The sequence below is a fragment of the Protopterus annectens genome, chromosome 2.part0, assembly GCF_019279795.1.
Source record: "Protopterus annectens isolate FY-2018-M chromosome 2.part0, PAN1.0, whole genome shotgun sequence".
NCBI classification, from domain to species: domain Eukaryota; kingdom Metazoa; phylum Chordata; order Ceratodontiformes; family Protopteridae; genus Protopterus; species Protopterus annectens.
Genome location: NC_056728.1, coordinates 1,086,836,515 through 1,086,862,167, shown reverse-complemented (window position 1 = coordinate 1,086,862,167; position 25,653 = coordinate 1,086,836,515). Strand labels below are relative to the sequence as shown.

Below are 25,653 nucleotides of genomic sequence, written 5' to 3'. Positions count from 1 at the left end.
AGCAGAAGTTTCATACAGGTTCCCTAACTACTTGGTGGCAAAAGGTAATGTACTTAGCAATCAGTCTGGAAAGGGTTTGCTTAATCAATGCAAGCCCTCCTTTTCTACAGTAAATGAGACAAAGAAATTGTTTATTTTCAATACCTCTTGTACCATTTTCATAAAACTGAGGTAGTGCTGCACTTTTAAGGTGTAAATGTCTCCTTCTCCCTGATATTCTGCCCCTAAAATGGAAGCAAGGTGGTTGTACTGGTTTAAGAAAAGTTCCAAAATGACTTTTGTAAGGAAATGTTGGTTAGACCAGACCTATGAGACACCAGACCCATGTGAAAAACTCGAGAGAGTTCACGACAATTAATATCTTGCAGCTTAGATTTTGAGGCAAAGGAGGATGGAACAAAGGGCAGCATCTTCCAAGAGAGAGATTTTAGCTGGTTCAGATGAGTGAATGGGGAAGCTTGCCAACTGCAAAGTAAAGTCCCATGGAGAAGAAGGGTTCTTCAAAGATGAATGAAGATGCAAAACCCATTTAATGAACTGCTTAGCCAGCCAGTGCAGGGACAAAGTCATAACATTCAAATAAGCCAGATACATACATCAGGGTTGTGAAATAAATAGATACAAACTATACAAGTGTCAAGATAAACCACAACTTAATATACTGAGGTGGTGCAGACTACTTTCTACACCCAAATGGAGACCCTTTGACACTTAGCAGAATTCATCTGAGAATTATAATGCTTCAATCATCTAAATAAGCATCCAGGTTCTGAGGCAGCTTTTAAGAAGACAGTTTCTTGCTATACATGAGTATGAAACAAGATAATTAGGAGAAGTTTTAGCATTCTTTTTTTCTGAATTTTGCAGTGAGGTGTAAAATCTGAGAAAACAGTCGAAATGTGTACAGGAATCTGCCCCATCATATAAGAGAGACAGCGAGAGAATACATCCACCAGCAACTTCCTCTTACCCTGGTGAACTACGTAGACTAGTGGGGAATGCAGATCATGGCCTTTCATTTGATTCTCACAGTACTGCTACTGCTGCGAGACATGCCAAAGAAGTAGCTGTACCTATTTACACTGCTCCTATATCTGTCCAATTATAGAATAATGTTCCTTGTTCTGTAACCTACTTGCACGCCATCTGGTGCAATTGGAAAAGGCTGGAAGACTTTTCAAAAAGAAAATCAAATGATTTTCAGGCTTGTTTTATAGACAAAGCCTAGCACAGTCACCATATGAAGCCTAAAGCACAACCAAATACCAGCTATTTTAGTATATAGTTTGAAGATCTTGTTTTATAGACAAAGCCTACAGCAACTCTATTTCTTCTCTGTATCTTACTTTATTTTAATTTGCTATACAGGGTACAGCACTGATCTCTTTGGACACCTTTCAGTCTAAGCCTAGGAAGGTAAAAAATATATATAAACAGATTCCAGGAAATATGTTTCCCAAGTTACCATATAAATGTAGGAATGTTGTCACATTTCTGGTAACATATGCTCAAGTTTCAGTCAAGCTGCACATAGGCTAATGATAATGATGCATACCTCTCAGGAAAAAAGACAAATAATGGTGGGGCAGAGGCCCAAAAATAGGGACACTTTTTAAATATTGTTCTTACATACTTAAAAAGTTGATAGAATAGCAGGTTTTGCATTACTGTGCATTTTCTGAAGAGTATGACAGCTGAAACTCACATGTCTGTTGTCATTTTCTGACTTCAATCTTTAATGACTTGCCAATGATTTACCAGAAAACCACAATTTTATGAAGAGTGGACTAAAAATATCAGGGAAAATCTGTACAGTTGAGAGGCATGGACTGAAGATAAATGAAATATGGTAATGCATGCTGAACATATTTACAAATATTTACAGTATTTAAAACTCCTAATAATGGTGTTAGTAGCGAAAATGAGGTAGTTTAATAGAAGAGAGTAGTGTAGAAAATAGAGGGGGGACTGTGAGAAGAGGGAAAGCAGAGTAGAATGAATGGGAAGAACTACAAGAAACTCTAAAATTAATGACATGATGTAGGGTATGATGTTTTTATATAGCCATGAGAAGATTATAGCTAGTCAAAAATGGTTCTGTAATGTTGGAAATGTATACCAGCCATGAAGCCTCTTTAGCAGGGATCTTAATTTTATATTTGAATATATATTTTTTTTTAAGTTTAGCTGGGAGGGATTCATACATTGTTGGGGCAAGAATGGAAAAGCAAGGCTGATGCAGTGCAATTTGTTTCTACATGATTGTAAAGAAGTAAGTGAGTCTGTGAGAGATCTTTGGCTGTAGTCCGAAGCAAGGGCTGGAAAAGAGCTTAGGTTAAGAAGCTTACAAATAAGAGACCCTTACAGTAATCTGGGTCTGGTTTGGATTGGTGGCCATTTTGCTTTTCTTAAAAATGAACATAGTTTTTCTTGTGGGGAGCAGAAGACTGATGAAGCAGTAGTAGATGTGATTAGAGGCAGTTTGAAAAGAAACAAAGTTTTTTTTTTTTTTGATGCACTAGAGATAACTGGAATACTATATTCCACCTGGGCAAGGAAGACTCTTTTTTTGCAAATACTAGTCTAGCACCTGTAGATAAAATGAGGAAAACTTTCTTTGTTCAGGAGAGAAAATGTATTTAGTTTGCGTCTGGTACATTCTATGTGACATCGGAAATTCAGATGCTCTTCAAACTATATACTAAAATAGCTGGTGTTTGGTTGTGCTTTAGGCTTCATGGTGACTGTGCTTATATATTATGTTTGAAATGTGAGGACTAGCAATGCAAAGTTCCAGAATATGGCGACTGAAATTCCACACTTAGATATACCAAGTCCAAGACCAACTTTTCTCTAAGCTTTCTTTTTTGTCTGAGGTGTGGTGATCTCAGAATTGGTATATATGAGTTCAGGGGGTGTGGAAGCCACCAAATAGGTGTTGCAGGGAGGCTGGCCCTACCAGCAAAAAACAAGTTTAATAGAGAACAATGATGTTCAAAATTTGCTCCTCTTTTGTATTTACGTTACCTAGTTTTCAGTATTTTGGGACACAGCACTGTGCGACCTGGCATTTCAATATTACATGTTTCATGGTAAACTAAGGAGGGTTTTGCATTAGTTCTAAAAGAAATGGCTTTTTCTTTTTTTCTTTCTTTGATTTTTAAGATTAGACTGTTATTTTTTAGCTATCTAACAAGCTGTCAAAAGTCTTCTCTAACTGTTTTTGATAATGGAGTATGAATGTCGGGATCTGTTAACATCTTGTCATCAATGTACATAATAACTGAGATATGGGGTAAATCATCTGATAGCTTTATGCAAAGTAAGCAATACTGCAGATGAGGTAGGCATTACTAACAAATTAATGCACACCCTTGGCCTTACCACAACTGGAAAAGGACTTCATTCTCTGATAACGTCCAACCAGAAGGGTATTACTGGGCTTAGAAAATGGGCTATCTGTTAAATTGTTTTGCATTTTTTATTACTATTATACAGGTACTTTCTTACATTTTTGATGTAAAAAAAAAGTTCCTCTGTCTAATGTTTAAAACTTGCTGTAGCATATATGTATGTTGGAAGGAAGTACTATAGATCCAAAATGTAAGATATGCAAGTATTTAATGTCTAGACACATGCACACACATTCAGAAGCACATACAGACTAGCACACATACACACACAGACACACACACCCATGCACACACGCACACACACACACACACGTGCACACGCACACACAGACACGCGCGCACACAGACACGCGCGCACACAGACACGCGCGCACACAGACACGCGCGCACACAGACACGCGCGCACACAGACACGCGCGCACACAGACACGCGCGCATACACACGCACACGCACACACAAACACACGCACACACAAACACACGCACACACAAACACACGCACACACAAACACACGCACACACACGCAGCAGTTACAGCCACTTTGTTGAATGAATACACCTCAAATGTTTCACTGAGATTAAATGAATGAAAAAAATCATTCATTTGATTACAACCTCCCTGCCATGCCTCTGAATTAACCCCGCTTTGCTTCGTCTCTCGAAGCATGTTTGATCTGGTACATCACTAAGGATTACAGTCAGTCAGTAATGGCAGACATTAGAGTTTCATCCTTATTATTCTTTAGGGAATGCGTGCGTGCTGATTACAGCCAAAAGAAATTGCCTCTCTCTCTGTTTATCTCACACACGTGCGCCCACACACATACACGCGCACACACACACGCGCATACACAGTAGGTTACCTTTTTTTTTTATTTAATTTTTTAAAATTTTACAACTACTAAACAGAAAAGCCACATTTAGCAAATGTAAAAAAAAAAAAATGAAAACAGATTGCTTTTTTTCTTATTGCCATGAAGCAGCAGACTTGTAATTTTTTTTTTTACTGGGCATTACCTACCCATTAACACCTTACAGAGAATGTCTGATACAAATTCCTGCTGTGGTAAAGGGAGTGAAGCTTCCTTATCTTATCTCTCTGTCTTACCTTACTTTATTTGGCTTCTTAGAAAAAAAATTAAGCTTGGCATAGAAAGCATTAAATATCCATTTACTATTTTTAATAAGAAGTTATGTACTCACCATAACATTCCATCTAAGTAGGTAAACTTCATTTGTCTGCAACCTTTGGGAATCGGATCCGACCTCGGATCCGAGCCGGCAGTTTTCAACAGCTTTAGATCCGAGCTCCAAGCTCCTCCCCCTACCCATAATCCCCTTGCCAACCCTGACTGACCTCAGATCAAGTTTGCCCAACAGCAGAAGCTGCTAACAATGATAAATCCCAAGATAAGTGGGTAAAACCCATGGACCTGAGTATGAGAACATTTGCAAGTGAGGGGGCAGGAGGGAGGGACGGTTGCAGACAAATGAAGTTTACCTACTCAGATGGAATGTTATGGTGAGAACATAACTTCTTAATCTGAAGTAATTAATTTAATTTGTGCAGCAACCTTTGGGACAGAGTCCCCAGCTACCTGAATCTTGGGCGGCCTTCATGGAAGGATGTTCTGGAGCACTGCAGAGCCAAAGGATGCTCTCCCTCTGGAAAAGTATGAGATGAAGCCCAAGTGGCTGCCGAGCAAATATCATCCAAAGAAACTCTAGCTCTAAAAGCTGCAGAGGTAGACATAGATCTAGTAGAGTGGGCATGGACTCCCTGAGGTGCGGGCCTGCCTGAACTTTCGAATGTTAAAAGGATACACTGTAAAATCCATCTAGAGAGTGTGACTTTAGACACAGATTTACCCAAGTTAAATTTGGCAAAGGAGATGAACAACTGGTCGGATTTCCTATGACCAGATGTCCTGTGGATGTAGAAGCAAAGTTGTCTATGCACATCCAATGAGTGTAATTTGTATTCCCCTTTGCTATGGTAGTTAGGAAAAAAGACCGGCAAGTTGATGGACTGGTTAATATTTGACTCAGAGGCAACCTTGGGAAGAAAGGAGGGATTGGTCCTGAGGTAAACTCTATCCTTGTGAAAGGTCAAGTATGGGAGTTTTACACAGAGGGCCTGTAATTCAGAGACCCTTCGAGCCGAGGTGATGGCGACAAGAAAAGCCATTTTCCATGACAAGAATTTAAGATCTATGGAAGCTGCAGGCTCAAACGGGGGAGCTGTCAAGGCCTGAAGCACCAGTGTTAAATCCCAAGGAGGGACTACATCCTTCACTGGGGTTCTGAGCAGAAAGGTGCCCTTCAAAAAGGTCTTACACAATTTCGTGGTGATCAAAGGGCCCAATTCGTTTCCAATGTGGTAATGAGAGATGGCTGCTAGTTGGACCTTGACTGTGGAGGAACTAGCCCCCTGATGAAACAGTCCTGACAGAAAGTCTAATACAGCGGGCAAAGGAGCTGTAAAAGGATCCAAATTTTTGCGTTCCACCCAAATGGAGAAACGTTTCCATTTGCTGCTATAAATCTTTCTAGTAGAAGGCTTGTGCACTGCTACTAGAATGGTTCTAACTGGGGAAGAGATACCGGGAGTCCTAGCTATGAGTGGAACTGGAGCAGCCAAGCTGTGAGCTTGAGATTGTCCAGTTTTGGGACTGGGAGATCTAGGGGTGGGATATTAGATCCGGATGGGGATCCAGAACCCAAGGAGGATTCACCAGATGAGACCAAAGGTAAGGGAACCAGGTTTGACGAGGCCAAAATGGGGCAATGAGGATAATCCTGCTGCCCAACCGACTGGCTTTCTGCAGAAACTTCAGCAGCAGAGGAAGAGGAGGGTAAGCAAATAGAAGATTGGGAGGCCAAGCATGCACCAGAGTGTCTCTCGGGGGTTCCCCGGAGGGGGAAATGAGAGCGAAGTAGTCGTAACATTTTTTGTTCGAGGGAGAGGCAAAAAGATCGCAATAGGGTTGTCCCCATTTGGCGAAGATCCGATTCGCTATCTCGGGATTCAGAGACCACTCGTATGGTAACAGGATGGTGCGACTTAGTTTGTCCGCTAGAATGTTGGACCATCCCGGAATGTGCGTTGCTATGAGAAAGCGGTTGGTGGAGATCGCCCATTCCCACACCCTCATGGCCTCTCGACAGAGTGGGTAAGACCTGGTTCCCCCCTGTTTGTTGATGTACCAGACAACCGACATGTTGTCCATCTGAATCGCAATCGTTCCTACAGGAAGAAGGTCCTGAAGTGCTTGCAACGCTAACAGCACTGCCCTCATCTCTTTGACGTTGATATGCAGTGAGGTCCCCGTGAGTTCCCACGTGCCTTGGACTGTCCTGCCCGAACAATGCCCCCCCCCCCCACACCCGAAGCGGGAGGCGTCCGTGGTCACCGTGGCTAGTGGAGGGGTCATAGAAAAGGGGCGTCCTTGCTGGAGGTCTGGAGTTTGGAGCCACCATAGGAGGGCCCTCTTGCAGGCCCTGCTGAGGGGAACGGGATGGCTCAGAGGATAGTGAAGAAAGGACCACTGGACCTGGAGGGTCCATTGTAAGACCCTCATGTTCAAATGTGCCATTGGCAATAGGTTGATTCACTGCCACCATTGAGCCAAGAGCCCTCAGGACCAATTCCGCCAGGGGAGCTGGAGACTGCAGAATGGCCTGCACGTGTAGTCTCAGGGATAGTAGTCGGTCTGTGGTCAAGAAAGCTAGGAGCTTGTTTGTGTCCAATCTGGCCCCTATGAAGTCTATAGTCTGAGTCGGAGTAAGAGACGACTTCTCTAGGTTGATAGTGATCCCCAGCTGGGGAGCTAAACGAAGAAAGTAGTTTCTGGCTGCACAGAGTAGATGCCTTGTCGGGGCGGTCAGGAGCCAGTCGTCCAGGTACGGGAAGAACTGAATTCCCTGGAGCCTCAGGTGGGCCGCTATCACTGCTAACACTTTGGTGAACACCCTGGGGATTGTGGTGAGACCAAAGGGGAGGACCCTGAATCGGAAATGACTGGCTACCAGCCAGAAGCGGAGGAACCTCCTGGATCGCCTGTCCAACAGAATGTGGTAGTACGCATCCTTGAGGTCTACAGAGCACATCCAATTGTTCTCCCGCAAAAGGGGGAGGATGGATTGAAGAGTGACCATGCGGAACTTCTCTTTGGTTACTGACAGGTTCAGGGAAGAGAGGTCGAGGATCGGTCTTAAGTCCTCCGTCTTTTTTGGCACCAAGAAGAACCTGGAGTAAAACCCGGACCCGCGCAGGTCTGGGGGGAACGTGTTGGATGGCTCTTTTTTCCAGCAAGTGTTGGATTTCCATTGCTGCGGCCTCCCTCTGATCAGGTGGGACATCGGGGAGGTATCTGGGGCTGCGTGGGTAATGAGAAAAGGGAATTTGGTATCCTCTGGATATGATGCGAAGCACCCAGCAGTCTGTCGTGATGGACTCCCAAGCTGCTGGGTGTTTCGAGAAACGCCCTCCGACTGCCTCCAGAGTGGAGCAGTCGGGCAACCCCTCAGGGGTGTTGCGTGGGTTGGTCCGAAAAGGGTTCTCTGGATCCAAAGTTCCGCGGGCCCCCTCTGCCTCTAGGGTGGCATCCACCGTACCCTCCTCTGCCACCCTACCCTCCTCTGTCGCAGAAGGGCTGGGAATCCGGAGCGGGACGGGACTGTTGCGACTTCCGGAACCACATCTTCTTCTGTCCCTTTTGGTTCTTAGAAAAGGACCTCTGGGGAGCAGAGAAGCGGACTCCGACGGCAGGCAAAGTACAGTTTTGTACCTACCATAAATGTAGATGTTCGAAGATCCACATTGCTGCAGTCCTTACACTTGGGTAGTCCGCTGTCCTCAGTCGGCCCGAATATCAAAGTATAAGGCTGACGTCGGTCAAGGCGCATTTGACTGACATCAGGACGTCAGGGTACAAATGCGCATGACCGACGTCATATCCTCAGTCTTTTCTTGCCCCAGATGTCAGAAGACCCTAAAAATAAAGGTCAAAACCAAAAGACAGCAAACAAACAACCAACCATCCTAGCACTAAAAATATGTACAATATATACAATATATATAATATATATAATATACCTCATATTGACAACCCAACCCACACAACCGCCTCTAACTACAGAGGGGAAGGAGGGAGGGTAAATGGGACTGCAGCAATGTGGATCTTCGAACATCTACATTTATGGTAGGTACAAAACTGTACTATGTTCTTCATCTCACATTGCTGCAGTCCTTACACTTGGGTAGAATCCCAAAGCAGAGGTAAGGGAGGATGGCCAAACTATAAGGAAGCAGGAGCTGCCAAAATGCCCTGCAAAACAGCAGTGGCAAAACCAGCCCTGGATTTAGAGTAAAGTGGTAGGTGATAATGCCTAGAGAAAGTATGCACTGAACTCCAAGTAGCTGCCTCCAAAATATCCTTAGTTGCCACCCCCCTCAAAAAAGCTGTCGAAGTGGCAGTAGCCCTAGTGGAATGAGGCCTAATCCCAGCTGGAATCTCCTTGCCATGATGGGAATAACAGAAAGCAATGCAAAACCCAATCCACTTAGAAATAGTTTGTTTTGACACAGGCTTGCCCTGAGAACTCAAAGCAAAAGAAACAAATAACTGCTGAGACTGCCTGAACCCTTTAGTTCTGTCCAAATAATATCTCAACTGCCTGTGTACATCTAAAGTGTGCAAAATCTTTTCCCCTTTATTTTGGGGATTGGCATAAAAAGTAGGCAAATGAATAGTTTGGTTTAAAGCCACACTAGAAACCACTTTAGGCATAAAGGAAGGATTAGTACGAAAGATACCCTATCCTTATGGAAAATTAAGAAAGGCTCAACCGCCATAAGGGCCTGCAACTCAGAAACCCTTCTTGCAGAGGTAATAGCCAACAAAAAAGCAGTCTTACATGATAAAAACTTTAATTCAGTAGTAGCTGCAGGCTCAAAAGGTTGTAGAGTGAGTTTCTCCAACACAAAATTGAGATCCCAAGCAGGAGTAGGAGCTCTTCGTGGGGTCTTATATTCTTTGCCCTCTAAGAAATTGCTTGAACAAAGGATGAGAAAACAATGGTGGGTCACAATCATAGTGAGCGAAATTGCTGCAGCATGAACCTTAATAGAAGAGAAGGACAAACCTTTGTCCAGTAACTCAGTAAGATATTGAAGAGCCACACTTAAATTAGGCTCAGAAACATCAAAATCCTTTGCTGCACTCCAAAAGAAAAATCTCTTCCATTTATCTGCGTACACTTTCCTTGTACTAGGCCTTCTAGCTTCCAAAATAACATTCAAAACTTGCTGTGGAAGTGGAGGCCCACTATGGTTCAAAACAGAATATGCCAGGCTGGTAGGTGCAGAGAGTGAAGCTTGACATTGAGCAAATGACTGTCCTCCTGAGACAACAGGTGTGGAATCGAAGGCAAAGGCCATGGAGGCTTCCGTACCAGGCTTCTCAGTAATGGGTACCAATGCTGTCGAGGCCAATCTGGAGCTATCAAAATCATCCTCGGCTTGTCTTGTCTGGCCTTTAGTAGTACCTTTGGGAGGAGAGGCAGAGGCGGAAAGGCATACACATGAAGATTGCTCCAACTGAAGGAAAGAGCATCCACTTTACAAGCTGTGGGATGAAACCTTTTTGTGCAAAACTTTGGCAGCTGGTGGTTTAGTGGAGAAGCGAACAGATCTATGTCTGGAGTTCCCCATGACACTGTCAATTTCTGAAATACATGAGGATCCAATTTCCACTTGTGGGGATCCATAATTCGTCTGCTCAACAGATCTGCTAAGGAGTTCTGTGCTCCCGGCAGAAACCTTGCCTGAAGATTGAGCTGTAAACTGAGAGCAGTCTCCCACAAAATCATTGCTTGCCTGCATAGAGGATAACAATGTGTTCCCCCTTGCTTGTTGATGTACCACATGACAGTTGTGTTGTCTGTTAGAATCAACACCTGCCCTGGAAGAAGTAAATCCTTGAAAGCTATTAATGCAAACTGGACTGCTAACATCTCCTTCAAGTTGATATGTAGATGTTGTAGTCTGGCAGGCCACTTGTCTTGTATCCACTTTCCATTTAGATGAGCTCCCCAAGCTTTGTCTGAGGCATCTGTCGTTAAAATCTGACTCGCCTCTGGCCGGGTCACAGAGAGTCCCTTGTTTAGGTGACATTCCTGAGCCCACCACAAAAATTCCTTTTGAATGCAAGGTATTATTTGAATGACAGTGTCCAGATCCTGGCAGTGCTGTGTCCATACATTTTTGAGATACCATTGTAGCTTCCTCATATGCAGTTTGGCATTGGGAAGCTCCAGAATACAAGATGCCATGAACCCTAAGGCTTGAAGGACTGTCCTTGCAGTCAGCCCGGACTGATGAGATAGTTGATGGAAGTAAAGGGAAAGATTCTCTTGTTTGTCCGGGGTCAAAAAGGCCATCTGGGATGCTGTATTCAGTCTTACACCCAGAAAGCACATGTCCTGAGAGGGTACTAGACTGGACTTTATTTCGTTCACAGAATACCCCAGGCATCTTAGCACTGCTATCACATATTCCAAATGATGAAGAAGCTCGTCCCTTCCTTGAGCCAGAATCAGGCAATCGTCCAAATAAGGATAGATCTGAATTCCTTTTAGCCTGAAGAAAGCTATCACTGGAGCCAGAACTTTCGTGAACACTCTGGGCGCAGTAGATAAGCCAAAGGGCAATGCAGAGAACTGATAGTGAGAAGTCCCAGCTCGAAAACGCAGATACTTCCTGCAACTTAGTCTGATAGGAACATGAAGGTAAGCCTCCTTGAGATCCAAAGTTACCATCCAATGATCTTTGCCCAGCAGAGGTAAAAGCTGCTGTAACGCCAACATTTTGAACTTGGGAATGTCCAGATAAGTGTTGAGGATAGATAAATCCAAAATTGGTCTCCACGTGTTCCCTTTCTTTGGTACTAGGAACAGGCGAGAATAAAATCCTAGGCCCACCTCTGGCATAGGGACCGGCTGTATGGCCCCTATTTGGAGTAACAGAGAAATTTGCTTGTGAGCCTCTATTCTTTGTTGAGGAGGAACGTCTGGCATGCCTTTGAAAGGAGGCAAGGTATGGAAATAAAACCTGTAACCGTGGTGTATGATATCCAATACCCATCTGTCTTGGGTAATTAAACTCCAATTTTCTTTGAAAAGTGCCAACCTTCCTCCCAAAGGTGCTGCCAGACGAGAAGGCACTGGCAGCTGAAAAGGTAGGTCATTGGGTCTGTTTACGAAAGGACTGACCCCTGCCCTCACCTGAAGACTGTGCAGGAGAACTCCCTGTTCTAGGCCTGAAAGAGCCCTGAGCTCTGCCCCTACCACGTCTAGATCTACCCCTAGACTGGGAATCATAAGAAGGATACGTCCACCCCTTAGTAGGCCAATTTCTACTAAACTTTGGAGGTTGAACCTGCAAAAAATCTTTAACAGTCTGCATAGACTTAGCCTTGTCTTCCATTTTCTTTAAAACTGCCTCAACAGGAGAACCAAACAACACATCAGATTGTAAAGGAGCATCTAAAATCCTTGTTTTAACATGGTCAGATAAATTTTGATCCCTCAGCCAGGCGTGCCTGAGAAGAACTGACCCAGTGGCAGCCACCCTAGATGAGGCCTGTACAGCATCAAAACCACATTGCAAAGAATGCTTACCCACCTGTTCAGAAACATGTACTAAATCTTGCAACTCTTTACAATCAATACCTTCCGCCAGAGCATCAACCTTAGACTTCAATTGTGAAAGTAGATAGTTTTGGTATTTCAACATGTGAAACTGGCAATTCAAAGCCCTCATAGCTAGAGTGGAAGAAGTATAAACTTTCTTTCCCCATCTATCCAAGGCCCTAGCTTCTTTATCTGCAGGAACCGGATTCTTGACAACAGAAGCCTTAACACCTTTAGGCCCCTGGCTAACAGTTTCTGGGTCCGCCCTAGGACTCTTAAAAAGATACTTATGAGCTTCAGGCACCCTGTAATACCTATCCGGTTTAACAGGAGCAGGAGGCAAAGAATCAGGATTAAGAGAAGCCTCTGTAAAAACATCTTCCACTACATCTAAAACAGGAGGTATAGCCAAAGGCCTATGCTGGGGTAAAACAAAATTCCCTAAGCCTTTTCCTGGAATCAGAGAAGTCCTGGCCTTCCCACTTAAAATGCTCCCTCATGGAATGAAGAGTTTCTGAAAAGAAAAATCCTCAGGAGGAGAAGCAGAAGGAGTAGAATCATCCACATCAGAATCAGAATAAGGAGAGTACTCCTGCAAGTCTTCAGCCAAGACTCTGAAACATCCGAAGCCTGCTCAAAACTCCCTAGCTCAGGCTCCACCCTAGGTCTCTTATCAGGAGGGGGCAAAGAACCCCTAATCAAAGTGATCAAATCTTCTGCCATTTTAAGCATATGCTTCTTGGGCACAGTTCCTGAAGAACTAGGGGTGACACCAACTGAAGCTAAACCTGGCCTGCCTCTGGGAGAAGCCTTGGAAACAGAAGGAGAGGGCCTAACCACCCTAGGCAGGGAGGGGAGTATAGTAACCTGAGAAGCCCCATCAGCCTGACCTGCCTCCTGAGAGGCCACATCCTGCAATAACAAAGTCTCTCCCTGGGATCCCAAAGAAACCTCAGGTGGAACCACCGGCTCCACCGACACCTCTAAAGAACCGGCGTCCGATACGGACGGTTCTTCTAACCTAGGCTTAACTGCTTTGTCCTTGCGCTTCTTCGAAGAAGCGGGCGTCGGAGCATCCGACGGCATTTTATAATTGCACCGCTTCCCGAAGACTAACCTGGCACAATCTAATCTTCTCTTTATAGTGCGCTTATTGAATCTAGCACAAGAGCGACACCCAACAACGTCGTGCTCAGGCCCTAAACAAGGAATACACAAAGTATGGTAGTCTCTATGCGGTATCTGTTTCCCACAAGAAATACAATTATTCACTTTTTCTGACATCCGGTAAACCACTGAGGCAAGAAAAACTAAAATATTCCCCAACGGGGTACTTAGCCAACTTTGACTCGGTCTGAAACTCCGAAATCGAACAATTTCAGAACGCCAACCGGCACTTGCAACGCTGCTTCTGCATCGGACCATGCGGCAAAAAAGACTGAGGATATGACGTCGGTCATGCGCATTTGTACCCTGACGTCCTGATGTCAGTCAAATGCGCCTTGACCGACGTCAGCCTTATACTTTGATATTCGGGCCGACCGAGGACAGCGGACTACCCAAGTGTAAGGACTGCAGCAATGTGAGATGAAGAACATCGTCTTCCCGTCCTTTTCGCTCTGGACCAAGGTATCTCGCACGGTTTTGCCGAAGAGGGCAGAACCATCAAAAGGGGCATTAGCGAACGACGCCTTAAAGGGTCCCGCGAAATCACGATGCCGGAGCCAGGCCTGACGTCTCATAACGAGGCCCGTTCCGCCGGCTCTAGCGGCTCCTTCTGTGGCATGAGACAGAAGCCGCATAGAGGTGTTAGATATGGATCGTAGAGTGGCCATCCGGGTGGAGTGCAATTGTTTGTCCCCCACCGACATGGACTAGGGGGGGGTGACGCAGCGTACTCTTTGATAAGGTCCCGCTGCAGTCGGAGCACATGTGCCATGTAGTTCAGCGACCTCACAGAGAAGGTAGCCGAACTACACACCCACTTTCCTAGGCGGTCCATCGACCGAGACTCCTTGCTCGGGGGATGAACCGAGGGACTCTCCTGAGCAAGTTCCCTCTTGGTGGCCGCCACCACCAACATGGCATCTACAGGGGGACCCTTACTCCAGTAGGACTTGTCAGAGGGTGGGCTAAGGATCTTGTCCAGGCACTTGGGGACTGGCTCCACAGTGTCCGGCTCCTTCCACGCCCTGGTAGTGATCAAGTCTACCAGGGGGGTCGGCCGGAGGGAACTCCCAAGAGGTAGACAGGCCTGCTTCAAATGCCTCCAGGAACACAGATTCGTCCGAGGTAGGCTTTGGGGCAGACCACCCCCCCCCCTTTATTCTGAGCATCTCCATGATGTCACCAAATGAGACATCTTCGGGGGATGATCTTGGGGAGCCTTCCCCTTCCTCCAAATCCGTGTCCTCAGTCAAGGACTCTGGGGAGTCCAGGTGTCTCCTCTTGCACCTTCGCTTGTGAGGAACCTCCTCGGGGGGGGCTGTCCGAGGAGGTCTCACTAGCAACATCTTGTTCCAATGGAACTACCTGGGATGTCAAAGCAGGCTGTCCCTGGGGCCGGGTGATGGAAGTCGGGCCCAACTGAGGAGGAGTGCAGGGTGGAGCCATGGCAAGGGTCAGGGGCCTGGAATCCCTCGACAGGACCCTCTCCACCACGTTGAATGCCGAGGGAGAGCCAGTCTCTCTGGGATCCAAAAGCAGACTCTCCCTTGGATCCGACGGACGGATCGGGGCCGGCGCCGAAGCGATCAGATCCGAAGGACCAGTATGCTCCGACCCGGACGGAGCCAAAGGCATACCGATACCGCCGGATCTGAAGCTCAGCCCTCGGCTCTGAGAGCTCGGACCCAAAGAAAATGGACCCGACAGACTCGAGGGAAGTGTCGGCGCCGAAGTACCCGAGACTATCGGCGCCGACACACCCCCGGCTCCAAGGCTGCCCGGCTCTGAAGACTCCGAAACCGGGAAACAGGACAGAGAAGGAGCTATTGGGGCAAAGAAGGGGGGGTCAGGAGCACTCCCATCTGCAGTTGGGCCTGGAGGAATCTTCCCATCATCCGGTTCAAATCTGCATCTGTGAGACTTCTAGTGGATCTCCGCGAGGCAACCGAGGCGGGGCGGGAGTGTCACCTCAATGACCTCGAAGGAGATTGGGTCTCCTCCTCCTCAGGACCCGGTGAGAAGCACGGGGACCAGATCCGAGAAGGAGGAGACCCTGAAGACCTGGAGAGAGAAGACCGCTTAGCCGGGGGGGGGGGCCGAAGCGGAGGCCTCGGCCCGCCGTTTGTGGTGCTTCTCCCTCCACCTTTCTTTCCTGGCCTCCCTCTCCTCCGGGCCTAAGGCGGGAGGTTGAGTCCCAGCCGGGGGGAGGGAAGCAGGAGTGGCAGCCGCCGTAGCGGGAGCCACGGGAGGACCGGAGGTAGAAGCCGAGTCCGGGGGCAGAAGACCCGCCAGAATCAGCTTGGACCTCCGGTCCTTGAGTGCCCTGGGGTTGAATGCTGCACAAATGGTACAACCAGAGGACAGGTGTTCAACCCCAAGGCACAAGACACACCGAGTGTGGCCATCCGCTGGGGACAGCTTATGGCCACACTCGGTGCACTTAGAAAACATTATCTTTTGGGCCTCAGACATACCTAAGAAAGTAACTCACACACACTAGGCCCCAAGCACACACACACAACCCTGACAGAACCACGAGGAAGGGGGATGTTAAATAGAAATAAAATAATTTAAACTAAGAGAGCTTTTAGACAAAAAGTGGGAGCTAAACACACTCTCACACCAAAGGTTAAAGAAAAATGTTATAAAAGTTAAATTTTTCTCACAAAGAGAACGAGAACGCCTGGAAACTCTGGATCAAGCTGCTGAACTAAACCACGGCAAACTAGATCTGAGGTCAGCCAGGGTTGGCAGGGGATTATGGGTAGGGGGAGGAGCTTGGAGCTCAGATCTAAAGCTGTTGAAAACTGCCGGCTCGGATCCGAGGCTGGATCCAATTCCCAAAGGTTGCTGCACAAATGAAGTTAACTACTTCAGATTAGCAATTTTCACTCCTGTATATCATCCTACTGCCTTCTTACCCAGTGCCCTACAGCCATGCAGGGTCTACCACAGACTAATTCTGATATATAGCTAGGGCTGGTGTCAGAACTTAAGAGTGTCCTGGGGGACTTAGTTGCTACCATCAGCTTGTTTTTTTTTTTTGTTTTACTTTTAGCATATCCTGTTACTCTCCCCCACCCCCAATGTGGTCTTGTGCTCGAGTCCAAGGGGTAGGTGAGCAATGAGGTCATAAGGAGTATTGGCCACCATCTGCAGCTGCTCAATCAGCTCCACCACCTTATTTCACCTCTTGGGACAATGTCCCTAATGCAGTGTCACCTGCCTCCACCAGAAGAAGTTCTTAAGAAACACCCATCCCTCCCTCACTACTCTGTCATTTCCTAGAACTACTTATCAAACCTGGGACAGCTTAGCTGCATTTAGGGCTCCATCCCTCCTTGCCACCAAAGCAATAAATGTACTGTACTATTTAAAGTCCTTTACTTAGAATATCTCCCTGGTGAGATAAACACAAGAAGATTCTCAAGACTCTGCTGTATAGTGAAATGTGCTAACTTTATATGTCAAAGATTCCCCACCTACAGAATAAATTCTCATTCCTCAGTTAGGCTCAGCCCATCAATTCACACATTCAAAAAGGAATCAGATGACTAAACTGCCACCTGGATCTTCCAACAAGGAATCCAGCACATCTGAATCTCTGAAATGTATGAATCTAGGATTACTTTCTCCACAATCACAAGCAGGTCACTTGGTGGGGTGCCCACCCTTGGAAAAAAAACCCTGATCATACAGTAAGTCATTACCCTCAACTCCAAGAGAGGGGTGGAGGAGCAGATGAAGTAGTTCATCACAGCATTAACTACCATATGTGAAAGGCTGCTAGAGTGATGCTGTGATCTGTGGTACAAAGACAGACCTGCAAAGCCAAAGTCCAAGGTGATGTGGTTTTGTGTCACCTTGTTTATTTACAAGCCATTCTTCCCAATCTAATTATTTAACTGGACAGGAGTGTTCTGGTTTTAATTCTACTTCCAGAGTCTTTCTGAGTGAAAAATAGTCTTAATCTCAGCTGATGGGATGATCCCTTTATTGGAACTCCATATCCTCAGAACAACTTGGCACAGGAGATAAGCTGCACAGCCAAATAGCAAAGCATCTGCTACTCAAACCTCTAACAAAGTCTGCTTCAGGAAGAGAAAATTCATAATGAAAACTATGAGACTCATCTACCACTTTACAATCCAGTGAAAGAAATCTGACATGAAGATGCATGTGTCGCCATAATGATTCTCACAGTCTACCACAACATCTGCATCTTGAGGTGTGCAAATGAAACAAAGATCATGGCCATTATAAAGCAGAAAAAGCTGGACCCATGCAAACTTACCCAGGTAGCTAAGATTATGACTTCTTGGTCTTTTTCTAAAAACAGTGGAAGGCTGACAATGAAGAGTATTCAACCCTACCCAGATGAAAGCAGTCATCTGAGCTAAGAGAAAAGAAGACTTCTCACAGTTTGTGAGCATTCACCTGTAACTGCAACCAAGAAAGAACACAAGACATGGCTTCTACAAAGCCACCTGAAGCCAGTTATCCAAATAAAGAAACACAACAAGTTTTTCTTCTGCAAGATGTCCACTACAACAGCTAGTGCCTTAGCAAACCTTCTGGTCACACAGGAGAAATCAAATGACACAATGCTTTGAAAAAATGCCAACTATGGTAATCAAAATAAGTTTTCTGTGCATATCAATTGATGTGCAAAAAGCTGTTCATCTTATCCGACACCACCATCCAGGGGCCATCTTGCAGCCGGGGGTGATGCCCTGAAGTGTCACCATCCAGAATTTAATGTGACAGATGTGGTCTTTAAAGTAGCTGGGGACAAGAATTATGTCAAGGACTCCTATTTCCTTAAGAAAAAGTAAAAGGATTAAGTACTACCCTTTATCTTTTTCAGAAGAAGAAGCAGGTTGCATGGCACTTTGGAGGACTGCTCCAAGACTTTTCTCAAGTCGCTCATTCCAGAGTGAAGCTTGTTCTGAAGGAGGCCCTAAGACCTAATAGTTTAAGAACTGATCATCTAAGACCATGTCTATAACCCACTGACCTGTTTTGAAGGTTCTTCAAACTACAACTCCCCCTCACCAATCCTTTGAGCACAGATAAAAATACTGAAAGGCCAGTTTTGTTCAAAACTAATCTTTCAAATTAAATTACCAATATATGCTATTTTCATCTTTTCCGTGATATAACTGGTCTTGGAATGATCAATATAAAGCAGAGAAGATGCGGATGTGAAGTTACATGGCGGAAGCGAGGGGCTTGCCCTTAGGAAAAAAAATGTAAGAGATACCCATTTAAAATGGGTTGTAGCATAAGGACACACATAAAACAAATATGTTTCTTATTTCCCAAATGCTATTCTTGAAAAACAATAAGAAACAGTATATTTAGAGACCTGTGTTCCTCAAAGCATAATTCACTGAATTATGCTATGGGGAATAGTTTGTATATATAGTTTTAACACTTATATCAAATTACCCAAAGTAAATATTTTTTTTGTTGTTTGTTTCTGAGCCAAAAGAAAGTACACAATCAGTTGCAAACTTACTTGCCACATTCCTCTGTGTGTGTCAGCTGGTCCTTTACTGCTTTAAAGTTGGTCTGTAAAACCTGCAGTCTCTCTTTACGTTTCTCATGACTTTTCCTTAACTCTTCATTTTCCTGGATCTGCAAAAGTGGAACAACATTAGTATTAACATCATATGTCATTCCACACATGAGGGCTGTCAGTGGCTTCCTTAATGGCACATGAAGAAATTCATCCTGCAGTTCTTACAGTTATTTTAGAGCAAGTGAAATCTGTCACAGCATTAGACCAAACCTCTTCATTCCAAAGCTCCAAAAGTTCAAAAAATTCCAAAAGTTTGGAAAAAAACACAAAAATCAACAGATAACTTAAATAAGGAAAACTTAAACTAAACGTCTGCACTGCAACTTTCCCCTGGAAAACAAATCGTGGCCAACTACAAAACAAAAATAAAAATAAGTAACACAGTTCTTGTGATAGACAGAAGGACTGCAGAAAGAAAGATGACATTCCCACAAATATATACTGTTAGGATACATTTCTGCATAACTGCTTTTTCAATAACTCATTAGGTTACACAAACAATGAGACAATTTCAAGCAGCCAGGAAACTGTACAATTAAATATCACAAGTCCAATGACGGAAAGGGTCACAGTACAGCAGGGTGAAACTAGTTTATCTAAAATCCAACAACTGGCATTTAGTGCATATAATAATGGAGCCCATACTATGCACTGGCAGCTTAAATTACTACAAGTGATATTCATTTGTTAAATAAGAAATTGTTTATTAATTTGACATATGTACAATATATGCAAAGAAAGGAAGAAATTCAGCTTCATGTATTGTTATACAATGACAGGAACACATTGAATCATCAAGGTAATCTTGTAAAATTAACACATTAAGAGAGCACTGGCATTTCAACAGCAACATTTCAAGGTTTTCCCAACCACGAAAAGTCTTGATATGGTATGATTTATAGATCTTATTCTGATCACTTCTTTTTCAATTTTATATGGTTTGTTTGTTTGTGTCTTTCGGCTTTTCCCGGTTAGGGGTCGCCACAGCGGAACTCTGGTCCACTAATGATTGGCAGTAGATATTTACGTGCTGGCTTGCCGGGCCTAATGCACAACCTTCAATGAAGGAACGCCCATTTATGCATGCTGACACACAGAAGATGCTCTAACTGAGAATCGAATGGGCAATGTCTAACTATGAGGCGACAACGCTACCGCAGCACCACCACCGCAGTACAGTTTTCAGTTTTATATAGTACTGCTGTTAAATTCAAAAAAATTCTTTTAACGCAGGAACTGTGTTCAATTCCCAGCTTTTTTGTAATAACTTTTCTAGCAGCTTCCAAGAGAGCCCAAAACATTTTTGCTCTTTGACTTTTAAAGTTACAGAAAGCAGAACATTCATTAGTATTACTGATCTAGTTAAAGAACAATTATCAGACCACAACTCCTTAAAAAGTATACTTCTCTCTTCTCAATGCACATTTAATTTTTTCACAATCCATAAACATGTGTCCAATCAGCTTTTACATCTTTACTGCATCTCCAACAAACTGAAAAAGTCATTTTCTTAAACTTAAGAGACTTTATAGGGCATAACAAACATTCCATGTATATATTTCTACATAAAATCATTCCAGTATAAAATTGAAAAAGTTTGACTAAGTGATTTAAGTAATAAAGCTTTATTATTACCATCTACTGAGACACTCAATCCAGCACTATCTAAAAAGTTCCAGAATTTTGCATCAAAATTATTGTAATTATTTATAATTAACTTATATAAATTGGACAACCTTCCTTTTTAGGTCAATCTACCTTCAATGATAGCATTCATATGTTCATATAATGGAGGAACAGTATTCTGTTCCTCTTCACTCATATCATCAACAAATTCACTTGATTTCTTACTGATGGATACTATTAACTGGTTAGCAGATTCATCCAACATATTCTTTCATTAAATATTCTGGGGACTTAGTGTTTCCTTTTGCAAAACAACCAGAACATAATACTAATTCATTCCTTTTTAATAAATTAATTCTAAAACTGTTTTAAGTTTCCTATAATCCATAGCTGTGTGCAATGGGAAAGCACAAACATTTCCATTTTGATGTTGAGTTTTCAAAACATATTTATTAACTGTTTTAAGAACGTATTTCATATATACAGGGTCTAAAGACTGAAATGAAATTCCTTCTAAGCTAAATTTTGTTAACCAGATGAAAGGATTGTTACATATTTCTAAATTATCATACTTAATAAACTTTTAAGAATTTAGTATAATCTGTTCCTGGATGGTTTTCCATTAACTAGTGTTAGCTGAGTCTATCCAGGGTACAACAGAGTTAAAATTTGCAGCAACAGAATAAAATTCTACATCCGGGACCTAATACCTTCACATTCCCATAATGTTATACGATTTCTACAAGCAATTCTTGGTTTTTTAAGATGCCATAAGAATGAAATTAACATTTTTTTTCATTTTCTTTAAATGTTTTTGTCGGGTATTAAAGCTACTGAATGCAATGTGTGTGTGTGTGTGTGTGTGTGTGTGTGTGTGTGTGTGTGTGTGTGTGTGTGTGTGTATGTATATATATATATATATATATATATATATATATATATATATATATATATATATATATAAAACATTCATTCCGTTTTTTAATAAGAAGCAACACTTCAATTATTTTTTCAAAATTATTATTAGTAATCTTACTCACATCTTAATAGACTTTTATTTCTAAATATTTTACTTCTTTTCCTTCTCAATTATATTTATATTTAAACATATTATCTATTAATTGATTTAACACTAAAGTTTCAGTTTTATTATTATTAAATTTCAGCAGCAATACTTCTTGAAATGTTTTAACTTCTTCATCTATTTCTTCAAGTGAAATCTCCTATAGTTGGTAAAAAATCTGCAAAAAGCTGTATTTTAGATTGACAATCTCTGTTAATTGAGAATCCATCAATATTTTCACTTCTTCTTACACTATTAATTAAATATTAGATAAATAATGCAAACAGTAGAGGGGACAAGCGAGAGAAATGTAAGATCCAATTTTAACATATGTTTTGGAGTCTCTATACAGATTTTTTAATATTCCAAATACTTCCAAAGTTTTAAACCAGTAGTTCCAATCTACAGAATCAAAAACTCTCTCTATATCTAAGCTAATTTGGGCAAAATTCTTGTGTATTCCTTTTGGTAAATCTATGATAGCTACTATCGTTTTTTTATATCATTAGACATTAATCTACTGACTATAAATCCTGTTTGATCATTATTAAATAACCTGCTATATCTCTTAATCTTGTAGCGAAAATGGAAGTAAATATTTTATAGTCTACATTTAATAATGAAATAGGTCTATATGAGGAAAGTAACTTATTATACTGTCCTTGTTTAAGTACAGGTGAGATTATAGAAAATTTCCATGAGTGAGGAATTATTTTGTCACTCTGAATTATCCTAAAAGTATTACTTGATAATTCTAAAATATTTAACAGGAGCAGACTATACAATTCCATACTTAAATCAGCTAACCCTGGAGTTTTATTATTTTTTCCCTTTTTTAAAACTTATTTAACATATGTCAGGGTAAATAGGCTTATTCAGTGGAGATGTGTGTTGGTCATTAAGTTTATTAGTAACATTTGTCTTTAAATACTTGTCAGTTTTGTACTGGATTATTATTTTTATCTTTAAGATCTTCATGGAATTTAAAAAAAATACTAAGCATTTCATCTACATCTGAAGTAAACTTATTAGTGTGAGGATTTTGGATAGTATTGATTTGTGCATTTTTGCTGAACATCTTGCTTCTATTAGCTAATCTATGTAGATTTATGAAGACATCACATAACCGTACAATTTTTTTTTTCTAAAGCTCTCTCAGCTTTATGCATTAAAACTGTTTGATATTTTGTCATTCATTTTTAATGACTTCAGTATTATCTAACTTCTTTGTTTGTTCAGTCTCGCTTTGTGTATTTAATCTTGCATTTCTAACATCTCTTTTTCCCAGTCTTTCATCTTATTACTAACCTATCTTCCCATTCTATCTTTAATATGAATTTTTAATGAGTCCCATAGTATGACTTTACTAACCTGACCGTTATCACTCAAAGATAAAAAATTCTCAATTTGTTCCTTAAGGTAACTTTTATATTATTTTAATTGCATCATGTATACTGGGATTCTATAAATAATCTGACATTTCCTTATATCCATTAATATATTATACATTATGATCAGATAAAGGACAAGGAATAGTTTTAAAATAATTCACTCCATTAAGTAAATCTACAGAGGCATTGATCATATCAATTCTAGCTTGTGTCCCATGTGCATAAGAATAATGAGTAAAGAACAATGACTTATCTTCTGCTTTTACTAGTACATCAGCTAAATTATTGTTACTAATACATCTGTTTAATGCCTTAGCTGATGCCAGTATTTTAGCTTTCTTCTGTTCACTTGTATCTTCTATACTAGATATGTAGCTAAAATCCCCTGCTAAAATTAAACAACCCTTCCAATGACTGTAGTAAGTCTAAGTGATCTTTACCTACTCTTGCACCTGTTCCAGGGATCAAGTAAAAATCAGATAATGTACAGAGTTTGCCATTATATTTAATTATTACAAAAACACATGTTATTCTGGGATCATTAAAGGATTCCGTGACCTTAGGCATTACAACAGAATTTCTCCAAAGTATAACAGTTCCTTTCTCCTTTGTGTTAAAAGAATGACATGATTACTTAACTGAGGTTACGAAATGTTTTGTGCGAGTCTACTGTAAGAATATAATGTCTCCTCTATTTAATTTTAGATATCTCATTAATGCTTTCCTTTTGTTGCCATTATTTAATTCATTTACATTAAGAGATAACAGATTAAAACTATCCATACTTTGTATTGAAAAAAATCTTTTAAAAGATATGACACATTTATCCATCATATTAATTTAATTATATCTAAGACTATGCATTCCTCCAACATTATCTTAACATTCCACATTTTTTTTTAATTCTTCCCTTCTACAAACTAAACTACTAAAACTCATAAATAACAAAAAACAAAGATAAAGCTGCAACTATAACTGCATATACTGTTAATAAAACGCAATCTGCTATGGATACCAAAGTTCTTAGTTTGCCTGTCGAATAGACAAACTGCTATACCATCTTTCTACCTACACATACCTAAAACTTCATCAAAAAACTAGACAGAAACTATCATAACTTATGAATAATATAATACTATACAGAAGTCAAAATAATAAGAGACTATCAATTTACATATTTTGATATTTAAAACTATTCTACCCATTACTATATAAACATGTAATAACCATCATCTATTAATCACAAATATTAAATAATCCAACAAAGTGTACTCTATACCTATTTATGTAATAGAGTATACATTATCTATTAAATATTCATAAATTATTTGCTCATTCAACATAATTATAACTAAATCTCTAAATAAATAAGTATAACAGAGTGGGACCTGAAGAAATAATGACATCTGTAAACTGACAGGTAACAGGTAATCTTATTATATGAAACTATAATACAAAAGGGAAATCAATGCACATATATTTATCATGCTAAAAAATACACAAATTTTATAGATCTAACAAAAGCTCTGAATTAATTTTTTTAAAATATAAGTGTCTATATCTTAAAATTGTGATACTCTCAACATGAAAGATATCAAAATATTCAAAAATCCTTTAGCTTATTAAACTACTTCATAAAAATATGTACATTACTAAGGTTGAAGCAAATGCTTTGCTATTTATATGCAGTCAAAATATTTGCATTCTATACTGTATTCAAAAGTTACAATGTGTTCAATTCAAATCCCATTCTCCCTTCCTGGATTCAAACATATTGAAAAATATGCTTTACTTTCTATCAAAATGGATGTACTGATTCAGTTATAAAACACTCAAATTTCAGTTCTGACTTTTGAAATAAGTTATTTCCGGTAGTCTTAGTGAATCTAATAACATACAACATGTAAAAAGCTTCAAAGTTCACATGACTAAGTTTCAAATATAAGTTTTCAGATTATTTTCAAGTATTTTTATATAGTTTTCTATGTAAATTATATGAGATCTTGTACATTCACATTTCTGCCATATGCAGGTATATGTAATAAACATCTTTCTTAAAAGCAGTTTGTTACTTAAATATATCTTTTCTGTCTTATTTTCCCACTAATATTCTACCTTATTCTGTGTAGCTTATATTTCTAAATTCTTCCATCAAAGAGCTATTTAATTGTCAGTTCTCTATTAAAGAGCATAGTATATGTGTATACTTCTTAACTTATTGATAACTGCTCTTTTATTATTACATATTAAATATTTCATTCGCTGTGCATTTGCATATTATTCATAAGATCTTTACTCTTCTTATTAATTCTAGTAATACAAGCAATCATGACTATATATAAAACAATTCCTGCTTGATTAATTTGAATGTGTGTTTCAGCCATTGTGAACTGCTGTTCTGATCTAAGCTTCAATATCCTGACATCAGAATTTTACAGCATGTGAATGACAACTCACAGCAGCTGCTAATCTCCACTAAGTTTATCATCCTTCTTAGTTCTTTACTGCTGTTCTAATCAGTAACAAATATCTAACTTTACTTCTTTCCATCAATATGTACAGTGAGAATTAATACCACTACAACATATGCTATTAGCATTCAGAAAAATCTAAGCAAGTTATATGTTAGCAATAGTTCAATATGCAACATTACTATTGCTTTTGTTTTACCACTTTTGCACTAATAAGAAATTAAAAAAAATGTTATTTTAAGTA

General features: G+C 41.2%; 1 protein-coding gene across 1 annotated transcript in view; it reads right to left on the bottom strand.

The window, feature by feature from the left end:
• The window catches only part of CNTLN (centlein), a 3,122,808-nt gene that overhangs the window by 1,927,152 nt on the left and 1,170,003 nt on the right, over positions 1-25,653 (bottom strand). The window contains exon 11 of the mRNA XM_044061293.1: positions 18,796-18,914. Within this exon, the coding sequence (XP_043917228.1) occupies positions 18,796-18,914 (119 nt within the window). The remainder of the gene's footprint in view (positions 1-18,795; positions 18,915-25,653) is intronic.